The 26,446-nt window shown below is 45.2% G+C and overlaps 1 protein-coding gene across 3 annotated transcripts in view; it reads right to left on the reverse strand.

Moving 5' to 3' along the window:
• FAM219A (family with sequence similarity 219 member A) overlaps nt 1-26,446 on the reverse strand; it is a 136,221-nt gene that overhangs the window by 46,312 nt on the left and 63,463 nt on the right. For all 3 annotated transcript variants that reach the window (XM_054031769.1, XM_054031768.1, XM_054031767.1), the window contains exon 2: nt 7,134-7,233. In XM_054031769.1, the coding sequence (XP_053887744.1) occupies nt 7,134-7,233 (100 nt within the window). The remainder of the gene's footprint in view (nt 1-7,133; nt 7,234-26,446) is intronic.

Consider the following 26,446-nt stretch of genomic DNA (forward strand, 5'->3'; position numbering starts at 1 on the left):
CTGTTCCTCCAACCCAGACTTCCTCTGGACCTTGCAGAACTCCAGGGAGTCACTCTTCTCTTCCAATCTCACTTCACAACTTTCCTGTTCACTTGAGTCTGTGACCGACACTAAATTCCACTCACCTCCTCTTTGCTCCCCTTTACTGCTTCCTTCCAGTCTCTCAACTCCAACTAACCTGCAAGAGTTCTTGCATCACCATTACGTTTGGAAATGGCCTCTTTTTACCGTCATATCCCCATGCTGCCTGCATGAGGCCCACTGTCCCAAAATCTATCGAGCTTTATATTCTCCCCCTCTTCACAAAGAGTCTTGAGATACTTTGCAAGAAGGATGCTACAATAAATTGTATGCACAATTTGTTACAACTGGAAGGAGTAATAACACATGAAATTATGTTTAAATAAATTCCTCTCATCCCCAGGAGGCCTCCAAGTGGTAGACTGCACTTTTATCATCATGAAGACAATCAATAGCAGTGCTATATTGCGCTGTGCTTCTGCTTCCGCATTACTCATTCCCCCAGCACACAGTACAGACACAATCGGAAAGGAAATGGGAACTCCCAAGGGAAGAAAATAGCTTTGTGCACTTTAAGTAATGATGTCACTTGAGGTCACAATGCAAATGGATATGGATATGGAGATCTGCAGTTTTCTCAATAGAGCTGGAACCTTGGGAGCTAGCAGAAGAGTTGCAATTTCTTTGTTAAAAGTGCTCTTCAAATCCACCTATACAGCTTGTTCCCAGAAACAACAGCTGCTCTACCTAATTAGCATGAATCGCCCTGTCTCAGAAGAACAATTGGGAATAATACAGTATTTGAGGTACTGACAAAAGGATACACTAATGGTATTGATTTGTTCAGCCACTTACAACCTTTGCTTTATTCTATTATCTGTATGAAGTATTTAGATCCCGGAGTTCTTTTGTATAAAAAGCCAGGAAAGAGGCATCAAGGAAAAGGGACAAAGAATAACAGGGTTGTACTGACACATTCAGCTCCACAAAAGAAGTTGGATTCATAGTTAATATGCAGATGTGCCTGTTACAAACAACATATCCCAGCATGCAATTTTCCCTCTTGATCTGAGAAGGGAATGGTCAGGTGGGGGCCTCGCAGTATTGCAAATAAGGGCTGCGGCCGTTGGCCCTATTTTACATAATTTAGCTGCAGCTCTTAAACTTGGGGCAAGCTGCCATGGCAACCCACAGCTGAGCAAAATCTGGACACCTGTCCTCAGTCATTACCTCCGACCCTATGCATAGAGTGCTGTGTCCTTGAATGCTGTCAGCAATGGGGCTACGCTCTTGTATGCTCTCTGTAGCTGCTCAATGGAGCTGTTTTAAAAACAATCCCACACCCATTGCATTTCCTTTGAAAAGTCAAATTAAACTGGCTACCGAAAAAGAAAAACCAGAGTTTCAGGAACACCATGGAGCAAGAAAGGAAGGCTACCCTCTACTGGGGCAGGGGTTAGATTGGAAATGCACACATTTTGTTATCTTGAATGCTGAAGGCTCTGTCGTTCTCAACCGATATTGATTAGTGTTCCCTATACCTTTCCTTCCCAGCAGCAGAGCAATGCAATATCAGTCATGAATCAATGTCATTCAAGAGATAGGCAGTAGGAGCTAATACCACGGCGTGTGCGGTCAGCCTGCCCTCTTCCCTCAAATGGATTAGTTCCTCAATTAACTCTGCTCTCCACCAAGCCAGAGCCTGGAATCTAAATCCATCCTTAAAGCCAGCTCTCTAAGGCAGGCTTAATGCTACCACATCGGGGGGAACATCACGCTGCATCAGGCTTGAGATGGGAATTCTGCATTAAACTGCTAGTCTTAGATCACTGGCAGAACTACATGCTCTAAATAATGTTTATTCCGGAGAGTTGCTTGTGGTTTACAGGAATCCTGCCTGTTAGCTAACGGATGTTAATATGATAGTCAGCACAAATTAAGTTTAAGTGTTTCCTGCATTTTGAGGTAGACAACCTAATTAACGTCTACACAGAAACCCACACAATCAGACAGACCGTAAGGAATCCGGAAGTCTGAGTTCCTCCCTAGTAGTACAGAATAAAATCTTAGCACTCTTGTGCACAAAACAATCTAGTGGCAGAAACAAAAGATGAACTTATGAAAGATGAATTAGCAAGAGGCAGAGGTTGGGCCAGTAACCATCAGGCCATTTTTTTACATGGCCACGTGAAACTCCGATTTGACTGCTTGTCCCACTCTCACTCCCTGTGTGCAACAGCTGTCGCTTGCTCAGCGGTCTCTGGATATCATGAAAGAGCTCCCCTTCGCTACTCAATAGTGAGCCCTCGGGCAGATTTAAGCAGCAGCACACCTCTAGCAGAATTCCATCAAGTCCTTGTGAACATCTCAGGAGAGGTGGGATTAGCACAGGGGAAAGTGGGAGAAGAGGAGAGTCCTTAGAGAGCTAACCAGGTTACTATATTTAATACAGAACATCACTATATATTTTGTCAGAGGACAGCTCCTCTCCCCCATCTCTCTCCTTCAAATCCCACTTTTTCCCCATGTCCCTTCTACGTAGCTGTTCAATATCTCTTGCCTGTCCGCAGTGCTGCTGTGTTTTGGGCCAGGGAAAGTGAGGCAGAGAGGGGCCATCAGGAAGGCAGGGATGGAGTGTGGGAGCATGCATGCCTAACTTATAAATGCCCTCCGGGCTCCAGGAAAGGAGAATTTCCTCCCCAATAGTAGACCTGTTCAAAGAGTAAATCGTACAATATCACAGAGCAGAAAAGAAATCTCCTGCAATGCAGTTGCCAGCAGGAAGGTGCTAGTACCCAATTATTTCATGCAATAGCTCTGCTGTTACTAGTACTAGGATGGCTCCTTGCTTCAAGAAGCAAGGACCATTTCTGATCGCGTTAGGAGAGGATATAATTGAACTACTGTAGCTCACATCAAAGGCTACTTTGTGACACTTGCTTCTCCTTTTGGGGCTGTCTAGCATCAGCCACTGAATGTTTTAGAATTAAGAGAAATGTCAGCATGAGATCTAAGCTCGGAGGGAAAACAATTGCAACTAGGACAGTAGATAATTTATCTAGTGCTGCTGCAATTGAGGTCACTTCTACCGTGCAGACTTGCAATAAAATTCCGAACAAAAACAAACCCCCTCAAGACTGCACCGCTGAGCACATGGATCTCCATCTGATCATCTGACACTAGGTCACCTCTGAATTTAGCTCATTGCATCCAAGTGTCTAAATGAGGGAGAGTCTAAAGGGAAAAGATTACACGCTGAGGGAAGTGGAAAAAAGGTCTTAATTACACCAGCTAAGTCTCCATTAGCTTGCCTTCTAAATTTGATTCAGAGAACATACATTTTCACACCCACTGAAATCTCATTCTTATTCTAGAACCTACAGCTTTGTATGTACATGTCTCCTCTCTAGGCTTCACTAAAAACTGTCAAGACATCCTCGTAGCAGATCAGATTCAGACGTCTATAGTCATCGCCCGTAATTCTCATTTAGTGAAGACTGTTGATAGCTGGCAGAGAAGTTCTGTAGTACATTACTGCAACTGCAGGCAGTATCTCTGGGGACCATATTGTGTTAAGCATATGGATGGTTTATGGATGCAACTCCAGATAGGGAGGATTGCCACAGCTCCGCCAGAAACTAAGAATAGTGTGTGTGTGCAAGGGATGATTATGGGGAATCACTCAACTTGTAAACCGCCTCCCCACTCCCCCGGGAGGTACCACCCCTGGGGAGCTCGCATATGCTGTCTCAAACTGAGACCAACAGACGAAAAAGGACTTTTAATATAAAAAGGCTGGGATTAAACGGAGTCAGGGCCTTCTTTCTGATCCAGCAAATGGACAGGACTTTTTGTCCAAGGGGGCTCCCAACCCTTGCAGAAGGGGTTGAAAAGACTTTGGCCTACTAGGGCCTTGTAAGACTGATGGCCTCTGGTAAGCTTTCAACATGCATACAGGAACTTTTATAGTTTTTTTTAATACGTTTTCACTGTAATGCTTTTACCTTAAGAATAAAGGTGCTTGCTGAGAAAGAGCTGTGTAGTAACTTGTACCTCTGGTCATAGCCCTTGGAGAGACAGCAAGGCACTGGTGCTTGCCTTTAGGCAGGCTGGAGACATGAGACCTGACTGGGCACTCTTGGAGTAGACTGTGGGGGCAGTGGGTAGGAATACAGGAGTAGTTAGCCTGAAACTGTGACCATTACCATCCAATCCCTGGAGGTGATGACAATTCCTAGCCATGCATGAAATTCTGTGTACCTTACTTTTGCTTCCTTGTGGTAAGATCGAGAGCAGGTAAAAGAAAATTTCTAAACCCTATTACATGCTCCAAATCACAACCACCAGGTGGGTGAAGGAAATCAGGGTGTATTGGAGTCAGCAAAACTCCTGTGATTTCTCACCCACCTACATAAAGTTCCATCTTGGAACTCAAATAACTAGCTCCATTTCTAAATTTTACATAAATGCTCTATTATTTACACCACCATTTGATCCGAAACATGGGTAGGACAAACCTAAGATACTGATGAAGATTTCAGCACAGAAAAGGAATTAGAAATGTGAAGTAGCCGAACAGGTGGCCTATGCATTATTAAAACAATACAGAATTGTGTGGGAATCACATCGGGAATTGCTGTCTTCCAATGGATATCAAACTCTGAGATTTACCCTTTGCGATTACTTTATTCTCCTTTTTCACCTATCAAAGCCCTGTCTTGTTCTCATAGGCTTGAGGTACCAGGTCCATTTGTTACACTTTCTGGTGAGGATGAGCTGAAAACACCCTATGAATGCTTAGGTGCCCATACATTGACAGCAGTGTTGAAGAACACCTCATTATCAAGTGATTTACAAATAAGAGGCAAAGTCCCTGCCCCGCGGAATTTACAATCTGACACAGTGATACAAACACAGAAGGAGCGTCAGAATATATGTCAAGCAAATATAGAAGAATTAAAGTATTATCAAGGCTATAATTTCATTAAGGGGTCAGGGTAATAAATCATAAGTAAATGCTTGTGGTTTGTCACCAGAACCAGGTGATAGTATTTCCCTGGAAGTAACTACAGCCCATGTGTGTGTTTATTAAGATATGGTCCCACAGTATTTTTACTTGAGAAAAAGCTAAACGTTTTACTACACTAGCTATGTTCAAGCCAACCCCTGCCTTTGCGGAATTAGCGAAAACTCCAGTGCAACCAGGAAGCTCTTCCTATTCTTAACACCCATTCCTGAGCACCGACATTCCAGCTACCATGCTTCCGTCACAAAACATAATGCAACACCCTCCCAATATGGAGGACATTCAGTGGCTGGCCAGGTTAATGATTTTCAATACAATCCTTCTCCTAGGATGTAGCATACTACCCGTGCAGCATTCCCAACCACTGCTGGCTCTGGAAGTAAAAGTTGTGTTCATGCCGAGTTGGTATTTTAACAGAGCTCATTTGAACCAGGATTCCCAGAATGCGCAGGTGGTTACTATATGTCCGGATATCCATAGAGAAAACAGACAATGGATGAGTCTACTGTCAAATCAAGGGACTGAGTCTGACATTAGAACAACCGACTATGATTTAACAATACTAAAAAAAAAAGTTAATGCCACTATCCTTTTGGCACATCCGCAGTAGGACTAGAATCCTGACCTCTAAATGGCCCATGCAATAGCTGTGCGAGGAAAGCTACTGAATATTTATATAGCACTATAACTTTGCCCGGAGCATTGAAAAGTTTAAAAAGACAATCGCTGCCCTGAAGAGTTCAAGACCTACACCAGACAGAAAATGAAGGAGAGACAAGAGAAGAGGCAGGGGAATGAGGGTTGAAACCAAAAGAGGTGAGCCACACTGAACTGTGAGTACATCTTGTCAGTCTGACAGTTTTTAAAAGTAGCGGCAGCTGACAAGGATTAACAAACCGCTGCAATGGCTCAAGACATCCAATTAGTCCCATTCTGCCCCATGTCAATTAACGTTCCTCCTAAAATTCTTGGCACAGCCACAAGCAAAGACTGGAATCCAAACGTGTGTTTGATATCTATACCTATCTACCTATATCTATATGATGGACCACATTTCTACCAAAACTCGGGTGGGAGTTCTCTTCAAATCTCTCTCTCAATTAGTCTGTCCGATGTGCCTGCTTAGTTAATATTCAAACTTAAGTTGTGGGAGTCCCTCCCTCTTGACCTACCAGAAAGGATGGCGTCACTTTTCGGCTCTGAAGAGTTGTATCAAGGTGAGAAGTATTTAGTGCTGATAAAATGCTGTGCTTATGAAAGCATTGGGGATGAAATCCAGCTGCTGTCTTGAATTAAGCTGATGCTTTATCTTAACAGTGCATTTGTTTGCATACATGAATGAGCCCACCAGACACATATTTGCTTAACTAAGCAGGCACAGCGTATACACTAGTGAAGGGCTATGTCTGAGGAGAAATTCCACCAGAGTTATGGTAGAAATAGGATTGTCAGACTTGTCAAGCGAATGCACTGCTGAGCTAAAGCCTCAGTTTAGCTCAGGACAGCAGCTGGATTTCATCCCAATGACTTTTCTAAGCCTCACATTTTATCTGCACTGAATATTTATCTCATCTTGATGCACCTCTTCAGAGAACAAAGGTGACACCATCCTTTCATAGAATAGAATCATAGAATATCAGGGTTGGAAGGGACCTCAGGAGGTCATCAAGTTGTCCAACCTCCTCCACAAAAGCAGGACCAATCCCCAGACAGATGTTTGCCGCAGGTCCCTAAATGGCCCCCTCAAGAATTGAACTCACAACCCTGGGTTTAGCAGGTCAATGCTGAAACCACTGAGCTACCCCCCCTCCTTGAGAAGACCTTCCAGAAAGGGAGGGACTCCCCTAGCTTCCATTTTAGAAGCCCCCAGCATAGTAATAGAAAGGAGGTCCCTCTTGAGTAACTGGTTGTCTGTGGCACGGTCAGATTTGTCAGCTGTTCAAGAAGGTGTCTTAACTGACTGGAATGCTTCGGATAATAACAGAGACATGAGTGTCACATCACAGAATCCCATAGTACTCTGCCCTCCTTTGGCAAGCTTTCATTTTTTTAAAAATCATCATTCTGTGTTAACGCAGAGACTCACCTAGTTTCACTTGAAGTGGGGATGGTTTATAGTTCATGGCTACGGTCTCTCCCTCCCTTGTATCGCAGTCTCGGTCTGAGATAGATGCAGCTGTTGGATCCTGTTAAAAAAAAACAAAAACAACCAACCATTAGACATGGCTTAACAAACGCAGATATGCAGTCACTTCTCTAATTTGCTGCTGGTTGAGTCCACCAGCATCCAAGTTTGGTAGGACAGAGAGCACAGCTGTGTGTTTTAAATCATTTAAATCCAGAGGCTCTACAGAACTGTGGAAGCCATTTAATAAGTTTAGGGCACTATTTGAAAAAATCAGTTTTCAATAGGCTTAGATGATAGATCATCCAAGATACTGGAAAGATAATACAGAGTTTTTCCATCACCGGTTCAAATCCAGCCAGCCATTACCATCTGATGGCTGTTTGGTGACCTGTGTGAAATGCCGTTGTAGTTTCAGTCAAGTTCCTAGCTGACAGAGCCATATTCATGACTAGCACTCTGGTGACACACCTCAGGAAAGCCAAGGATTGACTAGACATGGAGGTTGAACTGCTGGTCCCTGCATAACAGGGGGTCAAGAAGCCTTTATTGCCTGTGCTGTACCCATTTTGCAGATAATTGAGCAGGGCAGTCTGCAGCACCTTGCAGCAGCACTGAAATTCTCTTAGAGAATCCTGATGTCCCATCCACCAGGCCCATTTGCAGAAAACCCAGGCAGTATTGTATGGTATAGTTTCTCCACTAACCCCTCTAACACACAGGTTGCTAATTCGCACAATCCCATCACTAACAAAAGATCTAAAATCCATTCACTGCAAACTTCAAAGCTGTTGAAATCATCTTCGTAGCAAAAATTGCTTTTAATAAGGTCCATTTCTTCCCATCTAGGAGCTAGAAACTAAACTGAAGACGTATGTAAACTCTAATTTACAACAGACAGAATTACATGGGAAAACAGAGAGTCCTGTGGCACCTTTAAGACTAACAGATGTATTGGAGCATAAGCTCTCGGGGGTGAATAACCAGTTCGTCAGACATAATGTCATTACAGGTGTCTGACGAAGTGGGCATTCACCCACGAAAGCTTATGCTCCAATACATCTGTTAGTCTTAAAGGTGCCACCGGACCCTCTGTTGCTTTTTACAGATCCACACTAACATGGCTACCTGTCTGATACATGGGAAAATATGTGCCTAATATTAAATCCAACTATTCCAGGGATACTAAATACTGGAATATGCCATTTCAGATAAGATAGTTCTTTTCAGACTCTCCATTTCTTGAAATGTGCATTACTAAGTTTTTTTTTTAAATCAAGCCCCCCTTCCCCCCCCAAAAAACACAAAAAAAACCCCTACATAATTTGGCACTTTGGGACATCTATTTCCAAGAAACTAAGCAGACTGTCAGTTGCTAAGAAAGGGGCTGGTATACTCTGCCAACAATAAAAGAGGATCCGTTAGTGAACAATTCCTTTATGCAATGTCAATAGCCCTGAGCTGAATACACACCCTTCTGCACAAGGTCTCCCTCACTGTGCACAGAGTATGTTATGCCTTCTGAATAAAGCATACTCATGAACTAAAAGTATGTCAGTCCATTCAGGATCAGTCTTCATAGAACTGGGACCTTCTAGAAAATTTAAGGTGGCAATATTTGACCCAGACACTATTTATCTGTGTTTTGTCAGCAATCATTGCTTTTTATTACTAGTAGTGTTTTATGCTTACAGTACTTTTCACCCAAGGATTTCAAAATACTTTACAAATAAAGCTGTATAACAACTCATTTCACCTTCCACTAATGCCACCACATCTGGGAAGGAATGTGGCAACTGTTTAACAGCCCACAACAACAGTTTAGGACAGGTAGTGAAGATAATATAGTCTCCAGTTTTGTTAGGCCCAATAGAAGTATCCAAATGGATTTTAGGAATGACAGACTCAGACTCATAGACTCTAAGGTCAGAAGGGACCATTATGATCATCTAGTCTGACCTCCTGCATGATGTGGGCCACAAAGCTGACCCACCCACTCCTGGAAGAATTCTCTCCCTCGACTCAGCCGTTGAAGTCCCCAAATCATGATTTAAAGACTTCAAATTGCTGAGAATCCTCCAGCAAGCGACCCCTGCCCCATGCTGCGGAGGAAGGCGAAAAACTTCCAGGGCCTCTGCCAATCTACCCTGGAGGAAAATTCCTTCCCGACCCCAAATATGGCGATCAGCTGAACCCCGAGCATGCGGGCAAGATTCTCTAGCCAGACCCTCTGGAAAAAGTTCTCTGTAGTAATTTTTAATATCCCATCATTGACCATTGTTGCTAATTACCAGCGATGGCACGTTATTGACCTATTGACTAAAATCACTTTATCCCATCAAACCATCCCCTCCATAAACTTATCAAGCTTAATCTTAAAGCCAGAGAGGTCTTTTGCCCCCACTGTTTCCTTCTGAAGGCTGTTCCAAAACTTCACCCCTCTGATGGTTAGAAACCTTTGTCTAATTTCAAGTCTAAACTTCCCGACGGCCAGTTTATATCCATTCGTTCTCGTGTCCACATTAGTACTGAGCTGAAATAATTCCTCTCCCTCCCTGGTATTTATCCCTCTGATATATTTAAAGAGAGCAATCATATCCCCCCCCTCAGCCTTCTTTTGGTTAAGGTAAACAAACCAAGCTCCTCGAGTCTCCTTTCATATGACAGATTTTCCATTTCTCGGATCATCCTAGTGGCCCTTCTCTGTACCCGTTCCAGTTTGATTTCATCCTTTTTACACATGGGAGACCAGAACTGCACTCAGTACTCCAAATGAGGTCTCACCAGTGCCTTGTATAACAGAACCAGCACCTCCTTATCCCTACTAGAAATACCTCGCCTAATGCATCCCAAGACCGCATTAGCTTTTTTCACGGCCACGTCACATTGCCAACTCATAGTCATCCTGCGATCAACCAGGACTCCGAGGTCCTTCTCTTCCGTTACTTCCAACCGATGCGTCCCTAGCTTATAACTAAAATTCTTGTTATTTATCCCTAAATGCATAACCTTACACTTCTGACTATTAAATTTCATCCTATTACTATTACTCCAGTTTACAAGGTCATCCAAATCTCCCTGCAGGATATCCCGATCCTTCTCCGAATTGGCAATACCTCCCAACTTTGTGTCATCCGCAAACTTTATCAGCCCACTCCTACATTCGGTTCCGAGGTCAGTAATGAATAGATTAAATAAAATCGGACCCAAAACCGAACCTTGAGGAACTCCACTGGTAACCTCCCTCCAACCTGACAGTTCACCTTTCAGTATGACCCGCTGCAGTCTCCCCTTTAACCAGTTCTTTATCCACCTCTGGATTTTCATATCGATCCCCATCTTTTTCAATGTAACCAATAATTCCTCATGCGGTACCGTATCAAACGCTTTACTGAAATCGAGGTTTCGACGCTTTACTGAAATCGACATGAAGGTTGAAAGTTCTACTCTTATGAAGAGAGACATCAGATCTTTACTAACCTTAACTGGTCCGGGCCTGTTTTACAATCACAACTGAAACGCTGATTATCTGAATAACTTTATAAAATAGAATTGGTCTTTAAAATCCACCTACCCACTTAATTTGGTCATGTTACAATGCAGGTTGTGTGGCAGGTCATTGACTGGAACACATGGGTTATAAAGATTACTTTTTCACAAGTCAGTATCCAAGTGGTACCAAAACCTATGCAAAAGGGAATATATGACAGGGGTTCTGATGAAATATTTAGCTTTGCAAAGCTGCTGGAGAGCGATAGCAAAACTTTTTACATTAAAAGCAGCACCTTATCTGCTCAGTGTAGAAATTAACATGCTGAGGGAGCAGGAGTTCCCCATGTGCAACCAACAACCAGTTTGCCATAGAAGTGTGCACCTTGGCCTCCCCCGGCAGAGGCTAAAACTGGAAATTAGCTATCCAGCGTCAAACTGGGAGGGCCACAAAAGGAAGTCCGTTCATAACATGAACAAACTAAGGTTTAGACTGAAAACTTTTCCATTTGCAGGGTTTTAAGATTAGTAGGTCAATGGTAGATTGAGAAGAGAACAGGCTTAGAATATGGGGCTCTCCGTCTGAACAACAGTCACTATCTAGAGCTTCAAAGCACATGTCCGGCCTTCTCCCGTCTAAACTTAAAACTTATGGAAAACTGAATCAAAACAGAAGATAGTTTTCCTAATGCGTCTGTGTCTCCATGGCTTGTAAGAGCAGAAGCATTTTAGCATTTGCATATCATTTTATGCACATTGTGCCGCAAAGCACAAGACACCATAGTAACAAACGTACTAAAAACATGAAGGAATCTTCCTGGTATTTTTGTTGGAATGGTCTCTACATAAAATGGAATGCTTTGCTACTGTGCATTTTGAACAGGTTACTCCATATAGCCAGAGAAGCACTGACTTGATTAATTAGCCCTTTGCTCATTGAAATACCTGCAAGCACATTGAAATACTAATCACATGCTATTCTAATGGACGTTGTGTGTGTTTGTTTTTTTACAGAATTCTATAGATCGAGGCAAACATTCTATACTCTGAATTTGAAATTACAGCTGTGCTGTGTAACTGATCGTAGGTCACATGATATTATTTCAGTTTGCTGATTGGGACGAGCACAATACTTCTAATCAGAAGGAAAACTTGAAGCCACTGTAGGGGCTTCAAATCTTTGAGAGGGGTCATCTCAGGGAATTTTAGAAAATGTTAAGCCTTTTGATTTTCGAGCCACCTAGTCCTTCATTCCTGGGGTGAAACAAATCAAGCTATGGCAAGAATTGCAACGGAGTTTAATTTGAAGTTCTCTCACAATATAATTGTGGACGCACACAACTGCAGTATCCTAATTGTGGGCTCAGATTCTTGAGAGGTTCGTTTGTTTACTTCTCTGGCAATGGGAATATAAGGAACCTTATCCTCTTGCTAAGCTAAGCACTGTCCTAGCCTTACAAAATATGCCATTTCTGGACGGTTAAAAATTCATTTTTGCAAGCTTTTGTGAGAGTAACCATTGCTTGAACATTCCCTGAGAGCAAATACAGAAGGGGCAATGAGACGGGCTGAAACAAACCTTGTTTCAGGTTTGTAAGGAATGCTCAGGGTTCTCCCTCCCCTCCCAGTATTTAACCAGCTTTACTAAGAATGAAAGCTCTGCCATATCAGATCAGACCAATGGTCCATTTCACGTGACATTCTGCCTCGTACTCTGGCCAACATGGAATGCTTCAGTGGGAGGTGGAGAAAAGAACCGATGAACCTCACAAATTGTGCAATCTTGTATATGGACAACAGAACTGTGCCGTGGGCATTAATATGCTCTTAGGATACCTTGTAAAGTGCATTCTGCTTTCCCTCTCCTCCTCCCTTGACATCCTGCAGGCCTGAACGTCTCTCCTACCCTCCACTCCATGACACCTTCAGGAGAGCGCCAGCCCGCTTTGAATGGCCCCTGCACCTGGACATCAGGCTGACAGAGTTCCCACCATGTTTAGCTGTCCACTTCGAATGCTGCTAACTTGTGTTTTATTTCACGTCACACTATATTTAGCTCTGTCTGCTCACGCGCGCCAATCCTAAGAAGCAGCCCTATTTAAGGCAGTCGAAAATGTAAACATTTCATCGCTCTGCTCCCTTTGGTAAATATTTTGAACACTTGGGAATTTTTGATTTTGATGAGAAGATGGGGAGAGCTCTCCCACCCTCAAATGATAAAAAAAGGAATGATATGCAAAGCTTTACCAATTACTTTACTCAGCAATTCAGAGCTGCTAGTTTGATAATCAGAGGCTGATTCATTGTGACCCAGTTGCTTATTAATGTCACGCAGATCGTTTCCAACTAAAAATAGCTGGATGTGCTTGCATACAAGACACTCTGCCAGCATATTGTAAGCGATTTCACACTTGTCTCCATGAGCGACCAGTGGAACAGAGAGCCTCTTTGCGTCCAAAGGCTGTTCTCCTGGGCTCATACACTCTGCAAACACACACAAGGAGGGACAGGTGAACACATTTTGCTTAGCTTTGAAACCATTCAAACACGGAGTCTGAAAATTCAGCAAACGTTATCAGCTCTGGTTCTAGTTAAGAGAGAATGAAAAAAATGGGCAGAATGGCAAAGAAAAAAACAACAGTATGTACCCCCTATACAGAGTGCCCATTTATGCCAGCTCAGCTTTCAACAGACAAGGGAGTTTCTGCCATACTGATTGTGTTGCACAAGGTTCTTTTGAGCTAGAAAATAACCCCCCTATGAACATCTGTGCCTTCTGCTACTCTGCTCCATATGCTTAGAATGCCCTTCCCAAACTCATTTGCTAAGCACCCACCCATGCAACATTCAAATCCCTCCTAAAAATCAATTTCTGCAGCATTATACTGAAAGCTCTTTGGGGCAGAGAGACTCTTTGGGGTGTGCGCACACATACGTATAGTGTGTCACACAATGCGCCTCTCACTGTTACTGCAACCCCAGTATCAAACAGATTAAAAAAAATGGAGTGTTCGCACTGTAAAAACTCAGGCCCCACCAAGATGTACATCTGTCTAAAATGAATAACTTCCCTTCCTGAGGCAGGTTACCTCTTTGCTTGTTTGTTAAGTCTGCCGTTTAGATTTTAAGTACTTTGGGACAAAGATAAGAACTGTGTCTGTTTTCTGTGAAGCACCTAGTACACGTGGGGCAATAAAAACAAAAACAAAAACGAAACAAAACAAAATCAACTTATCCTTAGAAACAATCATGGGTTTAAGTGACAGGAAAAAGGTTCAAGAACTCATGCTATAAATCTGTGAAGCCAAGTTCTAGCTTTAAAAAGCTTCTCAACCCGTAGGCAATTCACTAATCTCCACTAGCAAGTGTTCAAACTGTCATATACTCTGAAGCCAGGGTAATCGATTATTTTTTGTCAAGGTCCAGATTTCTTGGTCAAGGTATTGTCAAGGTCCAAACTCCATAGAAAATAACACAAAAACAATAACAATACTGAGAATAATAAGTAAACAAAAAGATGTTACGGTCCATTCAAAAGCATCTGACGGTCCAGATTTGGCCCACGGTCTGCCTACTGACTATCCCTGCTCTCAGGAATCACAAGCAAATACTTCCTGGCCAGGCAGGAGGGGAGCAGTCATGCTCTTATGAACAGAAGAGATTTGGATTTTATACAGCTCCAGCATCGTGTTTTTTATAAAGGCTGCTAGATGGATGTGTAGGTAAAGGGACCATCTGTATTTATTAAACAGAATGGGACATGGAACAGAATGGTTTAGGGAGACCGGTAATGAGACAAGCCTTCTACCTCTAACCAAATGAAATCCAGACCAGGTCAGCATTTATTGTAACCTGTCACCATTCAGCAGTTACTGTACCCTGCTAAGTGGCCTGTGACACCAGGCAGTCTGTCTGGTTTGAAGTGAACAGACATTCAAACGATGAACCAACTGGCACTCTTGTTGGCAGAGTCAGGCGTGCCACAGAAACGCGACTCCCTCTTCACTCCTCACTACGATCCCTCAGAGCACGGGAGGTATTGGCAGGGTGGTGTCAAGAAAGCATGAACAGCAAAGGCCCATGCTGTGGGTAAAGAATCGACTTCAGCTTTCAGAGCTTCTCCACCTGGCAGATTTCAAATTCTTTTGTATAAATATCAAGTGGGTGATGCTGGCCGGATATTAGGGTTACCACAGAGCTTGGGGAAAAAAATTCAACACCTGCCTTAAGGCTAAGCCTACGAGCTCAGGTGAAGGCAGTCGTGCAGCAATGCCTCTTCCTCTTCCCTGTGCTTATTTAAGTTTACATTGGTACATCTTGACTTCCTCCTAAAAACCAAACTCTGTCACCAATTAATGCTCCTTCAACTCCCCAATACATCTATTAATGCTGGGCTTCTCTCCTGCTGCTGCCCCTGCTATCCCCCCTGGTATCCAGCTCCATTCCTCATTCCCTCTCCCAGCCTGTGAAAATAGCAACAACCTGGGATGCTCTGTAATGCCTCCAGCCACTGTTCCCTCTTTGCCCCACTCCAGAAAGAGCCAATGGCTCCTAGCTCGACTCACCCAAGCAAAATTTCAGCTTACCCTGAGAGAGTCAAATTTTTCAAATCCTGCATTAACCTCCTGTGGTGAGGCAGAGTGGCCTCTCTCGGAGCTGAAAAGTGAGGGACCACTACACTCCCCCTGGTGGGCAGAGCGAAATCTGCCCTCTCTCCCCCACTGGAAGTCCTGGGGTGGGACAGGAAGTATAAAAGGAGTGCCTGGACTCAGTTGGGTAGGGTTACCATACGTCCGGATTTTCCCAGACATGTCCGGCTTTTTGGGCCTCAAATCCCCGTCTGGGGGGAAATCCCAAAAAGCTGGACATGTCCGGGAAAATAGGGAGGGAGGGACCGGCGGTGCTCGGCCGGGGGCTGGAGCTGCTGGGGCCGGCGGTGCTCGGCCCGGGGGCCGGAGCCGGGGCAGCGGAGCGGGGCGGTGCTCGGCCAGGGGCCGGGGCTGGGCGGTGCGGAGCTGGTAGTGCTCAGCCGGGGGCCGGGCGGTGCTCGGCCCGGGGGCGGGGTCGCGGGCCGGCGGCGCTCCACCGGGGGTCGGGCCGGGGGCCGGCGCCCCAGGGCCCGAGCCAAGCCAGGCAGGAGACGCCGGGGTCAGAGCCTCTTGGCATGGGCCAGCCGGCTGCCGGAGGGAGCCGCTCGGCCAGGGGGCTGGACTGGGCCGCGCCCTCCCACCCCAGCTTGCCTGCTGCTTCAGGCTTCCCCCGAATCAAATGTTTGCGGGAAGCAGGGGGGGGGGAGGCAAAGCGTCCAGGGGAGGGGGCGGGGCCAGGAAGGGCGGGGCTGGGGCAGGAGTGGAGTTGGGGTGGGGCCGGGGCCCGTGGAGTGTCCTCTTTTTGGACACTTAAAATATGGTAACCCTACAGTTGGGGCTGGAGCACTGGAGGGAGCAGACATCTCTTCCAGGGAGCTGGAATCTCAACAGGATCCCAGATTAGACCCCAAGTAGAGCTGCGCCTTATGGCCGAAGGAGACAGACAAGTACCCCGAGGAGCTGCCAGGACCGCCATCAGACGAGGAGCTGTGGGGATTACTAGCAGCCGAGGAGACAGAGGACCTTTGGACTAGAGGGCCCTACCCACAGACTGCAGTAGGAAGTAGCCCAGAGGAACCAGACGCGGGTCCAGTTCTGTTGCCTGAATGTGAGTCAGCGTGTTGTGGTGGGATTCTCCGCTGGCCCAGTGGCTGAACACTCCGCCTCTGTTAGGGACCTGACCCGGGACCTGGTGGAATTGGCTGGGCCCGGGTCCCCCTACCACCTCACCCCTGAGATGGCAGCCTTCCCACCTTTAAGCCCAGAGGTCTGCCTTTGTCGACTGTCTGCTAGAGTGAGGATGCCTGCCTGTTTGGTGCCTGCCCTGCTTAAGCGTCCGGGCCCCTAAACTTCTTTGCTGCTCTGCCCTGACTGCAGGCCAGATCCCTAAACGGTTCAGTGCCCCACCCTGCCTTTCCCTACGGCGCTCTACGAAGGCTGGTTTAACTCAAAGCGCAGCCATGCCCTGAGCTGGAAGCAGAGCCAGGGCTATACTATCCGTACATTTTACCAACACACATGCACTGAAAAGCCATCACAGCATCTATCCCTCGCTCCTTACCTCAGGAAAAATAAGCAGCAGTTTGGTGACACAGCCACTGATGCACAGAAATACAACCTGACCGGTAGTGACACAAGCCAAAATTTCAAAAAGCAATCAACAACAGCTGTTTACTGACTTTCCACCAGCTCTCGGAGCCTCCTACACACAGCTCTGCCAATGAACCTTAGTTCTAACACGGCTCCCACAGTTCTGGGCATCCCTTGAGCAGATCTCATTTAACTGTAACAAATTAGGCCTAGGATATCCACCACAGAGTCTCAGTTGAGACCAAACCCATTTATAATTATAAGCCAATGAGTATCTGAAGACAGCTCTTTGGAGGATGAAAAGCCACTGCCGGACCCAGGCCTTATGTCTTACCAAACAAACGGAACAAAAATGGAATAGTATATTAAGGGTGTTGAAAAGAATACATTAAGAAGAGATCCTGCAATATGCATAGCTTAGATCACAGGCAGGTAAGCTTTTTTGCTTTGTTTAAAACAAGATAAGTAATTATACATTTATAGACCATATTGAGATGATTTGTATTCAGACAGATCCTCTCTTGCTGCAATGTTTGGGTGGCAATCACCGCTCTGGGCTAGTGCATGAGACCCCGAAAGTGAATACAGATTAGTTTATTTCCACTGTTCAAGCCAAGCAAAATGCAGAAGTTAATATATATATATATATATATTAAAAAAAAAGAATGGTGAAAAGTGAATGACAGCTTCAAACGTTTCCATTTTCCCAGTCCAAGGATGTTGGTAGCACATGGGAGAATTACTTTTTAAAAAAAATACAATGTACAATTTACCGTAACTTAAACATCTAAGACAAAGAGTTGGAATCATGCATACCAGTAGCTTGGGAAAACGAGTGAAGGACAAAGAAGCAGCAAAAAAAATAGAAGCAATTACAAAATTCCTACCAGATTCCCTTCAGAGAAACAAGCAATGCTAGCAGCCGCTTACCCCTCTCTTCCCCACTTTGATAGAGTATATTTAACAACATTCACCCTGGGGGCTATTTTCCTGCACACAAGTTCAACCATTATTAATATTAGTACAGACATCTATAAAGGCTGCATGTGCGCACACTTTGCATGGCTTAAATGTGGTCGTTAACACTGCAAATGAGAGGAAGGCCACACCATGCCCCCTGTAGGGCTTTGGCAGGCCTGAAGGGGACAGCAGCTGTTGTGCAATAACTATTTAAAACCAACCACTGAAACCGGGTTGTGGGGAACCTCAGCAACGAAGCTTTTTGTTATTTTAACAGGTAGCAGTCGGAGCACCACACATTTCTTTTTCACCTCTTTAATTCTGCAGCCAAGTCCCTTCGTCTGACATGAAGCACACTCGTCTTTCCGGTGGTAAATCCTGACTTGGAATTCCTAACAGTTGTAATAACAAGAACGTCTCCAGTATCTGACACATCACAGCACCGTTCCATTCCAGAATCTCCAACAATTTTACAACCGTTCTTTAAATCTCGACACCCCCATGAGTGAGGATATTCTACAAATGGTTAAACACGGACGCCGAGGCAAGCTAAGTGCCAGGCCGAAGGTCGCAACCAGGGCAGTCCCTAGCTATTCTGGGGCCCTACGCAGCCCCCCCCGCGGGTGGGGTGTGGGGCCCCAGGCCTCCATGGGGGGGGGCTGGCTTGGGGGACGGGGGGGGAACCATCCCCTAGCATTCACCGGTGGCGCGGCTGGGGCCAGGCCGCTGCACTTCCCGCTGCCAGGGAGCGCAGGCATGGCCCTGCTTCAGTCCTCAGGGAGTGGGGCGGGGCTGGGGCGGGACAGGAAGAGGTGGGGAAGAGGCGGAGCGGGGGTGGGAAGAGGTGGGGCGGTGGCTTTGGGGAAGGGATGGAGTGGGGGTGGGGCAGAGCAGAGGTGGGGGCCATGGGGAGGAGGCAAGGCAGGGACTGGAGCAGCACGCAGCTCCGCAGGGCACCAGGAAATCTGGTGCCCCAAATTTCCTGGTGCCCTACGCAGCTGCCTACTTTTTGTATGGGTAAGGACGGCGCTGTTCGCAACGAATTAGTGTCAGAACCGGAACAGTCATGTGCTCTAACCATTTCCTATTAAAACGAACTGGACTCTTCCTCCCACACTCAGCTCTGTGTGGACTCAGTCCTATGCAGACCAAGTATCCCACGTGCCCTGTCAATCTGCAGCAGCCACGCAGTTTGTGTGAGACTTAATGTGGGGTACGTATCTTTGGAATCACTAAACTTGGGAGGATTGATGTTAAAGAGACAGCAGCTGTAAGATGGAACAGAACAGCCTCCGGTGAGATTTACAGTTTTAAAAGAGGAATCAGATTTTGGCTCCTGGAGGCCTTAAAGAGGGGGTGGGTCACCATGTAGCAAATCAACAAATCCTGCCCCTTTCTTCACGGGGATCTCCCAAATCCGTGAAAATGGTGAAGGGATCTTCAGTGCGGGGGACAGGAACTGGGGGACCCCACCTAGGGAGCTCCAGACCCTAGCACTATAAAGATAGGCTGGGGAAAGGCAGGGCAAGTGGTTTCATCACTGCACAGATCCTCTGGTCCCTGAGCCCAATGATATGGAGGTGGAGGGGCAGCTAAGGCTGCAGTAACCACTATGAGGTGGCTCTGTTGATGTTGTTCCCCTCCTGCCCCCTCCCCCACAGAACCCCCAGCACAAAACCAGGCTGCTATGGCTTTGTATGAGGGATCAGGATTTAGTCATGCTGACTGAGAGGAACACGGAAGGAACTGAGGACTGTACAGGGTATTTCTTCCAGGTTTTATACCTTGTAGGAACGGTGTATTCTGATTAAACACACCACAACACAATGCAAATAATGGCAAAAGGCTTATCTTGCATTAAAACAAGCTCTCGCCAATCCCCTAGAGCAGTGGTTCCCAAACTGGGGTTCGTGAACAAATGTTACAGGGGGTTCTCAGGAAAAAATTCCCTAATGGCGGACAGAGCTGTCCCTAGGGACTCCAGACAGCACGGGGCCAGCAGCCTGAAGCCCTTGGACTTCCAAGAGCTAAGCAGATCAAAGCAAGCATATCGATCATGCTGAGGAGATTTAAACTTCAAGACTCCTTATAAGAAATGGAAAAGGGAGGTGGATATTTTTTGCGGTTTTTAAAATTAAATAGGCAGCTTGTATTGTTTTTAATATTATTATGAAGAACAAGTTTAAGCTTTGTTGTAACGTGCGTTGTTTGCCTGGACTGCTCAAGACCTGAATACTTGTGTAGGAACAGAAAAACTTCAAAAACAGACTCCAAAGAGAGACTGCTGAGCTAGAATTGATATGCAAACTAGACACAATCAACTCCGGTTTGAATAAGGACTGGGAATGGCTGAGCCATTACAAACATTGACTCTATCTCCCCTTGTAAGTATTCTCACACTTCTTATCACACTGTCTGTGCTGGGCTAGCTTGATTATCACTTCAAAAGTTTTTTTCTCTTAATTAATTGGCCTCTCAGAGTTGGTAAGACAACTCCCACCTGTTTATGCTCTCTGTATGTGTGTATATATATCTCCTCAATATATGTTCCATTCTATATGCATCCGAAGAAGTGGGCTGTAGTCCACGAAAGCTTATGCTCTAATAAATTTGTTAGTCTCTAAGGTGCCACAAGTACTCCTGTTCTTCTTTTTGCGGATACAGACTAACACGGCTGTTACTCTGAAACCTGTCTTTGAGTTGGCTTCTTAAATACCTTCATGCTGTTTCACATCTGATACTCCTTGATGAAACATAGGAGCTTTGTCTTATAACAGGCTTATTCAAAGTGATACAAGCTACGGAAGTGAGATCTTGGAAGAGTGTTGCCATTTTCATAATGTAATAAAAATCATGTAATTATAAATAATAATAAAGAGTGTGTAATAAGCGTGTCATAAAAACAAATGTTATATTTCCAAGGTCACTGCTTTTATAATTTATACTCAGGTAAAGGAGAAAATCCCTGGAAATATTCATTTTTAGGAGGGGGTTCGCGAGACTTGACATTTTAGTGAAAGGGGTTCACAGGTTGTTAAAGTTTGGGAACCACTGCCTTAGAGGTAGGATAACTGCTTTGGATGGACCACTGATCTGATCCAGTATGACAAAACCTTCCCTTCCCCCCCTTGAGTAATAAGAAAAATGACAGGAAGAGACATGGATAGCTTCGCATTCGTCGCTTTCAATGGGCTGATACCCCCATCAGTGGCTCAAGGTCACAAATATTACCGGTCAGCTCTGGAGTCATCCGTTAATTTACAGCTAGCAATCGTGACCATCTCAAAAGGAAGGTCAGCTGATTTTTTGTCATTTGAACTCACATTCCCGTTAGATCAATTAGGTCTTGCTTCTTGCACCTAGTCTGCTCCGCTGGCATTGTTAATCCACCTACACACATTTTTTTTTAAAGCTATTTTAATTGTTCCTCCTGCTCACTCCTACTCTATCAATTATCTTCTATTCTGCACTTCTTCTGCCCGACGTAAATCCTCCACCTTCCTTTATTCCCAGCGAGCAGGAGTCTCTTCCTCTGCAAGCTCTTTGAGGTCTGAAGTTAACGGTTATATCTGTGAAAAGCATAACACTTATTTTGTTTAACTTCTGGGTTCTTGGCCGAGTCCTGATCCTTCTCCTCCATTGGGTACCTACTCGGCCTCTACTAGACCCACCATCCTTCTGGCTAAGAAACACTGGGCGGGATTCCAGTTGGAACCAGTTAATGTTGCTGCATAGATAGCAGGGCCGGCTCTAGGCACCAGCAAAACAAGCTGGTGCTTGGGGCGGCACATTTTTAGGGGTGGCATGGCCGGTGCCAGAATGCCGCCCCTAAAAATGTGCTCCGGCCGCCCTAGCTCACCTCCGCTGCTGCTGCCACGGCGCGCGAAACAGCTGTTTCGTGCGCCGCTGCTCCCCCTCCCTCCCAGACTTGAGACCCTGGGAGGGAGGGGGAGAAGTGGCGCCCGCGCCGCAGCCACTCGGAGTCTCCCCCTCCCTCCCAGGCTCTCAAACCTGGGGGGGGGGGGGGAGACTCCGAGTGGCCGCGGCGCAGGCGCCGCTTCTCCCGCTCCGTCCCTCCTAGGCTTGAGAGCCTGGGGGGAGGAGGCAGGGCTGGGGATTTGGGGAAGGGGCGGAGTTGAGGCGGGCCGGAGGTGGGGTAATTAAATAAGGGGGGGGCGGCCAAAATTGTGTTTGCTTTGGGCGGCAAAAATCCTAGAGCCGGCCCTGTTAGATAGATGTTGCTTTAGAGTGTTTCCAGTTTAATTCTGCACACTCTTACCATTGAGGTCATGGGGACATATCGTGAGATGTTTCACTTCACTGCACAGCAAGCAGTCAGATCACTTTCCCATTAACCATTAAAACGAAATTGGCTCAAAAAATCCAAACACCCCCCCCCCCCCCAAGCAACAACAACAAAACCTGGCAGGGAAGCCACAAGGACACAGTGCCCTGCTTTCTATGGAGGTGAAAGCTGGAAATTCTGCAGATGCACATTCAATCTACTGGAGGGTGAAGGCAAGAGCGCACAAGTGCTTTTATTACTCAGAACTTCCTCCACCTAATTACGGAGAAGTATCGATGGGATGCTAAGAGCCGTGTTGGGACCACTTTGGCTGGAAGAACAGTGGCTCGGAAGGAGACTACAAGCTGGTCTGGCAGGAGTTGGTTAGGAATGTGGAATACCACCACCCAGGTTTGGAGATTCTTCAATAACAATGAAATCCCAGCTGCCATAAAGATTGTTTAACAAACAGAAAACTAAGTTCAGACTCTTCAAGGCAAAGTAAAATACTAAACGTCTCCCTTGAGCTCCCTTCCCTACAATATGAGGCCTCTCCAACATCACATAGATGATGTCTATTGTAACACCTGTTGCCCCCGACACTCTGGGGACAATGCAAATGTTTTGGGAATATAAATCCAAGGATAAGGTAGCAAGAGTTTAGAAAAGCCCATGCATGACTCAAACACCTCTATTAACCTCCTCACACACGATTCCAGATCTGCACAGATAGGTTGTGGGTATTTACTCATGAATGCAGGTGGAAGCATCCTTTGGATACCACTGATGACCTTTTGATGGTGACACAATGGAGACAGTAAGCCTTTGTTCTCTTACTGGTAGGTAAGTGCATCACCCTGCAGTACTCCCAGACCAAGGTTTAGGAGCCAGAATCTTGTCATCTAATTCAGGTCTATGGCATGGTAGCCCTGAGCAGGGCCTCAGTGCCACTGAAGGACAACTTACCATTCTGCAGAGGAAGACATCAGCAAGTGCATGAAGACTTTAACATAATAATGGCCATACAGGGTCAGACCAATGGTCCATCTAGCCCAGAATTTTGTCTTCCAACAGTGGCCAATGCCAGATGCTTCAACGGAATGAACAGAACAGGGCAATTAAGTGATCCATCCTTTTGTCCAGTCCCACCTTCTGGGTTGCGACCCTGACCATATTGCCTAAAAGTCATTGATGGACCTATCCTCCATGAACTTATCTAGTTCTTTTTTGAATCTAGTTATAGTTTTGGCCTTCACAACATCCCTTGGCAACAAGTTCCACAGGTTGACTGTGCATTGTGTGAGGAAGTACTTTTTGTTTTAAACCTGCCGCCTATTAATTTCAATGGGTGACCCTTGGTTCTTGGCTTCTGTAAATATCACTTCCTTATTCACTTTCTCCACACTATTCATGATTTTATAGACCTCTGTCATATCCCCTCTTAGCTGTCTCTTTTATTAGATGAACAATCCCAGTCTTTTAAATCTCTCCTTGTATGGAAGCTGTTCCATACCCCCTAATCATTTTTGTTGCCCTTTTCTGTTTTTTCCAATTGTAATATATCTGTTTTGAGATGGGGAGACCAGACTGCAGACAGTATTCAAGGTGGGGGTATACCATGGATTTATATAGTGGCATTATGATATTTTCTGTTTTATTTTTCTCTTTCCTAATGTTTCCGAACATTAGCCTTTTTGACTACTGCTGCACATTGAGCGGATATTTTCAGAGAACTATCCACGATGACTCCATGATCTCTTTCTTGAATGGTAACTGCTAATTCAGACTCCATCATTTTGAACGTATAGTTAAAATTATGTTTTTCCAATGTGCATAACTTTATATTTATCAATGTTGAATTTCATCTGCCATTTTGTTGCCCAGTCACCCAGTTTTGTGAGATCCCATTATAACTCTTCACAGTCAGCTTTGAACTTCGCTATCTTGAGTAATTTTATATCATCTGCAATCTTTGCCACCTCATCGTTTACCCCTTTTTCCAGGTCATTTATGATTATGTGGAACAGCACTGGTCCCAGTACATATCCTTGGGGGACCCCACTATTTACCGCTCTCCACTGTGAAAACTGACCATTTATTCCTACTCTTTGTTCCTATCTTTTAACCCATTACGGATCCAGGAGAGGACCTTTTCTCTCATCCCATGACTGCTTACTTTGCTTAAGAGCCTTTGGTGAGCGACCTTGTCAAAGCCTTCTGAAAGTCCAAGTATACTATGTCTACTGGATTGTCATGTTAATAGTTTCTTGCCCCTAGCACATATGACAAAGCCATCAGGTAGAATTCCCAGATACCTTTTTTCCTCTTTTGCAAAAATCTTTGCATCTAGTCCCAAGAGATGGAGTGTTCAATCATCAGATTTCCATATTTATAAGAAGAGGGTTTCTGTTTAGCCAAGCCTGTGACAGAAATAACCCTGTAAATAGCAGAGCAGCAAGGCAAACTCGCCAGAGCGAAGGGGAGGTAAAAACTACAGTGAGAGTTCACGTAGCATTACGGTTCAAGAACACTTACAAGACATTTGCAAGAAATTGTGATGGCACAATTCATTTAAATGAGTCTTTAGGATACCACGTTCTTGTGTGCATCCCTGACACTTCCTATTGCTCCACCATGTGTGTCTGTGGCTCATTAGCATGCAGTGTGACACAGATACTCCTCTGATACTCCACTGTCTGGCTTGCTTTTCCCCTGGTACACATGCATTAGAAATGTCCTCATTATGTGATTAATCAGGGAAGTTGGCAGGGAAACATATCAACTGGCTTAAAGGGGAAACAACTTATTTTATAACCCAACTTATGAATTGCTTGTTAAAAAAAGTCTAATAGAGTTGGAGGCTCCCTCCTGCACTCCCTCCCACCCACCCATCCTCCAAAAAAAAGGGCAAAATTAAGAATCTTGGAGGAGGGCCTCTTTTTATCCATGGATTAGGCAGCATCTAGTTTTTCCCTACTCATCTCAGCCAACCACGAGCAGGACAGCAGTGGACCATGTCCCTCCCCTCCTCGATTTGGGCAACATTTTACTATATTCTATTTAAATTCTTTTTACTCTGAGTAATGAACACACTCCTCAGCATCCCCCCAGGGTATTGAGAGGTATTTTAGCACCATTATCTGTCACAACATGTGGTAGCAAACCTAGAAGGCAGAATATGCCCTAAAAACTGCTGTAAAAGTTGGTTGTTATAAATGTTCCAAATAGAGTTTTTACTATAGAGGTGCTGCCACATTAGCATTAGCGTGCCCTATGGCTTCGCTATTTTACATTACATGGTCTTGTGACCATCTCAGAGGGAAAATGATCAAGAGGTGAGCATTTAAAAAATGACCACCCTGTAAAGAGGACAGTAGCACCATCTACTAGATCACATATCAGTATCTCAGATTCAAGGAAGAAAGAAGTCTGTCATTAAGGACTCGGGGAGAGAGAAAGTCAGAGACAAAGCCTGGCAGTTCATAAACACCAGAGGCAAGAGCTCATGGTGGCATTTTCCCTGGCTGGAGATAGTTGGTGGCCACAGCCTGTCCATCCTCAGAGAGAAGAGGACTGGGAGAAATTCCATCCAGCTAGAAGTTTCCACTTGATACTAGGTCCTCAATGTGAAAACTGTGGACGATACCTCTCATGGAACCAGATGGTCCAAGGGCAGAGATGACCCATGCCTGTCGATAGTGGAGGGGCAGAGTGAGGGCAGTCAGCTTCAGCAGTGTTACTGTAAAAAAATCAAGCTTGTCCACAAAAAGTTCTCCAACCACCCAAGGAAGACCGATGATCCTTGTAGGGTATTCAATAGTCAGAAGAATCAAAATAACATTCTGCAATGGGCAGAAGGACAATAGGATGGTGCTACCTTCCCGGAGCCAAAACACAAGGCATCACTCTAAGATCACACAGGCTTTCGATGTCAATGGGAAAGGATCCACTGGTGATGGTTCCTATCAGCACTAATAACACTGCAGCATGGGATATCTAGGAGATGGTAGAGGACTTCAAGGAACTCAGAAGCATATTGTAGAAGAATAATATCCAAGTGATCATCTCTGAGATCCTTCCTGTCCCCCAAGCAAAGGAAGTCAGAAAGCAGAAGATTCTGGAAGTAAATGGATGGCTAGATAAGTGGTGGAGCATCTGGATTTGTGGCATATCGGTCCACCTTCTAGTTTGGATGGCCTCGACCTCAGTATAATGTGGACCGATCTTCTCAGGCACAGGATGGTTAGAGTAGTTAGGAGGGTGTCAAGCAAAAAAGCAGTGCAAAAAGAAGGAAAATATGAACACTCAGCACAAAATTGAGATATGTTGAGAACAAAATTAATCAAGGAACCAAAGAAAAT

This window comes from Malaclemys terrapin, chromosome 6 (genome assembly GCF_027887155.1).
Source record: "Malaclemys terrapin pileata isolate rMalTer1 chromosome 6, rMalTer1.hap1, whole genome shotgun sequence".
Classification (NCBI taxonomy): Eukaryota; Metazoa; Chordata; order Testudines; family Emydidae; genus Malaclemys; species Malaclemys terrapin.